This window comes from Triticum aestivum, chromosome 3D (assembly GCF_018294505.1).
Source record: "Triticum aestivum cultivar Chinese Spring chromosome 3D, IWGSC CS RefSeq v2.1, whole genome shotgun sequence".
In the NCBI taxonomy this organism is placed as follows: domain Eukaryota; kingdom Viridiplantae; phylum Streptophyta; class Magnoliopsida; order Poales; family Poaceae; genus Triticum; species Triticum aestivum.
This window is the reverse complement of record NC_057802.1, coordinates 255,812,467-255,817,159: the sequence shown is the minus strand read 5'-3', so window position 1 is coordinate 255,817,159 and position 4,693 is coordinate 255,812,467. Positions and strand designations below refer to the sequence as shown.

Sequence of the window (4,693 nt, the reverse complement as noted above, 5' to 3'; positions counted from 1 at the left end):
TAGTTTCCATCCTTAGAGTCTATAATAAATTTAGTTTTCGCTAACTGTAGCTTTGGTTGATTTTTTGTTGCCCACCTGGCTAGCTACCTCTGGTTGAGCTTGGGAGCTCTGGACAATATTTGATTTCATTTTATGGCAATGGAATCGGGGAGGAGACCCCTTTCTTTTTAAAAAATATAAAAAGAAAAAGGAATAAGAAAAGAGAAAAGAAACAAGGAACAAAGAAGAATAGAAAAGTAAGCTTTGCTGAGATCACGATATCCATCGTTTAACATAAAGTCTCTTTGTTGAGCTCCTCATACTTGGCTCTCGGCAAGTCTTTGACCTAGATCTAGGTAACCGCCGAGCCCATCGTTTTCTCTCTCCACCAAACAAATGACGCTGTTTTAAAAGGGATTTGAGAGTAGTTTGAAGGAGAGGGGGGAGGGGGGCAACAACTTGTTCGAGAGAAGAAGAATGGGGGCTGAATGGGTGGGTAGGTGGCCTACCTATGGCCCCAGCCACTTACCCCTTCAGAGATCTAGCGCTATCAGCCCTGGCAATAGAGTTATATGTCTATTGTCAGATTAATGACGGTAGCCTTGTTGATATGTGGGGCACGAACAAAGCATGGACTAGGGTCCACCGCGGTTGACAGGGCAGTAGCCCATGCCCCCTACCGAGTCATGTATAGTGGTAGGCTCGAGAGGATCAGATTGTGCTAAATTTTTAAACAGGATCAAATCACACCTAATCTTCTGTCAGAAGGTCAAAACAGTGATTTTGGCAGCTGCATGCCTACCCCTTCCGGATCGAGCCGGGCCTCGTTCATAAATCACAGCGCATACCTTCTGGTTCTGGTCAGAGATCACCCACCCCATCCCATTCCCACCTCCATTCGAAAGCGGAAACCTCCCAGATTTCCCCATCTCCTCCCACTCCCCCAAAACCCTAGCTCCGCTCCTCCTTCCCCATGTGATGGGATGCCGCCCAAACCCTACCCCCGGTCCCTGACCGCCGCTGCCTCCTTCCCCGCGACCTGGATGTCCGCATGGACGGCTTCCGGGCCCTGATCGCCGCCGCGGCCACCGCCGTCTGCTGCGTCGTCTGCGCCATCTGGGCATTCCGCTCCCCTTCCCCCCCTCCCCCCAAGAAGCAGCAGCCCATTCCTTCAGGCTGCTGCAGCTGCGCTTCCTGTGGTTGCTGCGCCAATACCACTTTCCCCAGCGCCAACGGCGAGATGGCCGTCGGCGGGGAGATGAACAAGGCGCCGGCGCCAGCACCTGCAACGACGGGCGCCTCCATGATGGAGCAGCTCGTGCCTGAGATCACCACCCACGCGCTCAGCTACCTCGACTGTACTAGCCTCTGCCGCCTCTCGATGACCAACTCAGCCATGCGCCGTGCCGCCAACGACGACGGGGCTTGGAAGGCGCTCTACCACAAGGTGCTGTGCTCACCCTGCTGCTCTCTCTTAGATTTTCCTTGATAGAGTTACTGTTGAATTTAGAGTGTAGCTTTGCTGTCCTGCTAATTTTACTTCCATTTAGGTTGCTGTTTTGCCTGCTATGATCATCTGCTTGGCTTCACATTGCTTTTATGTTATCCTATTTTGTTTGTATACTGAAATTCTTGATCATGCTAATGGGATTTGTTGGTTTGCATGGAGGGAATGAATTACATAAGGTAGCTACGCTATTAAAGTCACACGGACACACTTTGTGGCTAGGTGCGCTCCATTTTTAATCAACTGTTGGCTAAATTGATTTTACATGGACGGTGACACATCTTGGATAAGTTTACATATGATATGCCAAAAAGTACCTTGTTTCACTTTCAAAACGTTCCTGTATTCGTCTCGATCTAACCACAATGGGGTTTGACACTGTACAGAAAAAACTTGTATCGCAATATGCAGTCTAACTGGATATGTGATATTTGTACTTGTACCCTACTGCTTACCTGTACCACTTTTGTCCTGTGAGCACCTTTGGTTGAAAACTTAGTTCTATTTATCTTCCATAGCAGCCATATGGCAAGGCCTTTTTCAGTAATATCTAATGAAACAGCTACTGAGGGAGTACATGATTTACATTTTGCGTGTTTTTTCACTGGGACTGTGTGAGGTTATAATGGTTGAATAAGGCAATTTTCGTTGTGAGTATTGATATGAAACTGCCAATCGAACCGCAAAATTTTACTTTCTTTGAGTTTGTCATAAATCAACCTCTCCCTTGTAGGATTTTACAGCGGAGCAGGATACTATAACTCCGCCTAACGGATGGAAGGCATACTATGCAGCTACAAAGGCCATCATGAATGTGAATGCCGAGTTCTATAATATCATCAGGGAAGGATCCTTGCCAGCAATGAGTCACTTCTGGCTTAACTCAGACTATGTAAAATGTGTACATGCTACTGGAGAACTTTTTACCGGGTATGTTTAGACTTCACTCTGATTTAGCTATGGCTCAAAAGGCATGACCTATATAATTCTTTACTGTTGCGAAAGATGCATAAATGGCTCATTTCATTTTCTGTTGGATTGAGCAGAGATCAAGAAAGCTTAAATTAGTTGTGCAGCTGCATAGACATATGGATAAGTTACTGCAGAGATAATTTTTGTTTCTTCTGTGAACTTAATACCAGAAGCACTTTGGCAAAGAAAAAAGTCCATATGGAGTTTATTGCTGGTATAGGTAGCACAGCTAACAATTCTGTAAAGCATTTATTGTGGAGTTATACATAGCACCAATGTCAATTTACTCATCTCCAACATTCATTTCCATGGCCATATTGCTTTCACCTTATATGTGAATTTGTCAAGTCTCGTCTAATAAACAAGTAGAAATGTGCAAGCGGACAGCTTGGGAGGCTTGTAGCACTTGTTCTCTATTTAAATCTTTTCTCACAGTCATTGGGGTTTTTCAACTTAGCTATTTATGTTGCCACAAGCAATAGTAGCAGTACATGTGCCTTGTCATGTTTAGGAAAATTCCTTGCAGTCCCTTATTCATATTCATGCATTTGTGTCCTGCCGTAATTAGTCTGGAGACTGTGATTTAAACTGCACATTCCAGCGAATATTAGTTTAGCCATCATGCTAAACTATTATTTTCCAACATCATGTGCTTATAGATGATTATCAAATTGAGTATGTTCTTGGAGCCCTTAGACATTGTAGTGACCGGCTATCTGGAGTAGTAATCTGACTAGTGGTTTCAGGGTATAGATTCACCTTTTGATCTAGTTTGAATTGGAAATGTGCTGAATGCTGAATCTTTTTGCGCCAAGTATGACTGCTTCACCAGAGGTGCACGTTTTTCTACGTATGATTGCTGATGTTGCGTTAGTTTCTGGAAGCTTCTCCATTGACCAGTACCGTTCCAAGTAGAACCCAGACATATGGTGACAAACACCATCACATTTCTCCACTGTATGAAAATTGAAAAACAACAAGTACCTTCTTTTGCTGCTCTTCCCTTTGGGATGACAGTTCCATTTGAGTAATCCTGGATAATTTTTCTTGTCATTTGTTCAAGTAGACATGATCTACACTTTGGTGCTATGCCATCATTTAACTCCTCGTTTTGACAGATACAATGCAGTGATGAACAGCTGGGGCTTGTTATTCAACTGGGGCCAAGATGGAGGCCAGGGCACTGATTTTCAGCTACGGGATGTCAGAGCTCGTGTACTTGCTGATGTAGCATGGGTTAACATGAAGGTTCATGTCGATGTTGACCCAGGGCCGTTCCATGTGACCAATGTATACGAGTTCCATAATGGCAGGTGGTATATGGTTCATCACCATAGCTCGCTCATGGCTGACCCGGCGCCACATAATCTGTTTGGCTGAATTCAAGAAAAAAGTTTCATCCGCAAGAAAACTTCATCACAGATTGTCATGTTGCCTGCTTCTGCGGTTTAGACTGGTAGTAGATACCAAATGTGTTCGTGGAGAGCTTTTCTTCACCCTGTTTTCTCTGTTCATTCATCCTGAATCACTGGTTTCTTTATATTTTGCCCATCAGTTTTGTATAAATGTGATGTAGGAGTTCAGATTGTGGAGGGTATGTTGTCGTGACTGTGAGGCTGTGTCTGACTTGTCTCGTCGATATGTTTAACATGCCTTTCAGTTTAGCTACTGTACTACTACCTCCGTTCTAAAATATAAGACGTTTTGGTAGGCCTGGCAACGTCTTGTATTTTAGAACGAGGTAGTAGTATGGAAAAGCCTACTAGGCAGCCGCACGTCACAATTATTACACCGGCGTGGCGGCCTGACGACACTAATATGGAAGATGCTAGTGTGTTCAACTTAAGCACTACTGTAGCTAGTACTCCCTCTGCACGAAAATATAAGACGTTTTTTTAACACTTTGACTGTGTCAAAAAAGTCTTATATTTTGATACGGAGGGAGTATTTGTGAATTAAAAAAGAATTTATTGTAGAATTCATACATTTAATCGTAGTTGAATTCATTTGTAAAATTCATACATTTAGTCAAATACAATTGGATTTTGTTCTCTCCACTACAATTCATATATTTAGCCAAATGCATACCTGAACATAAGGTTCCCATTTCATCTTTGTTTTCACCACCATTCGTCCAACCTTATAATCAAACGCCTTAATTTACTTATCTTTTGAACCAATTCAACTTTAATTTACTTACCAAACTTTTAATCAAAATATAAGGTAATTCACGGT

The 4,693-nt window shown here is 43.3% G+C and overlaps 1 protein-coding gene across 1 annotated transcript; it reads left to right on the top strand.

The window, feature by feature from the left end:
• The first annotated feature begins 723 nt into the window (after nt 1–723).
• Nucleotides 724–4,106, top strand: LOC123078345 (F-box protein SKIP8). The gene is made up of 3 exons (XM_044500823.1): nt 724–1,426; nt 2,220–2,416; nt 3,577–4,106. Exons 1-3 carry the CDS (start codon nt 1,031–1,033, stop codon nt 3,836–3,838), a joined length of 855 nt encoding a protein of 284 aa, XP_044356758.1. The 5' UTR covers nt 724–1,030; the 3' UTR covers nt 3,839–4,106.
• Nucleotides 4,107–4,693: the final 587 nt, after the last annotated feature.

Bases quoted from the DNA above. Each gene is read 5' to 3' on its own strand.
- LOC123078345 (XM_044500823.1), top strand. From the start codon at position 1,031: ATGGACGGCTTCCGGGCCCTGATCGCCGCCGCGGCCACCGCCGTCTGC. The intron at 1,427-2,219 runs GTGCTGTGCTCA...TCTCCCTTGTAG, and splicing joins GGAAGGCGCTCTACCACAAG to GATTTTACAGCGGAGCAGGA. The intron at 2,417-3,576 runs GTATGTTTAGAC...TCGTTTTGACAG, and splicing joins ACTGGAGAACTTTTTACCGG to ATACAATGCAGTGATGAACA.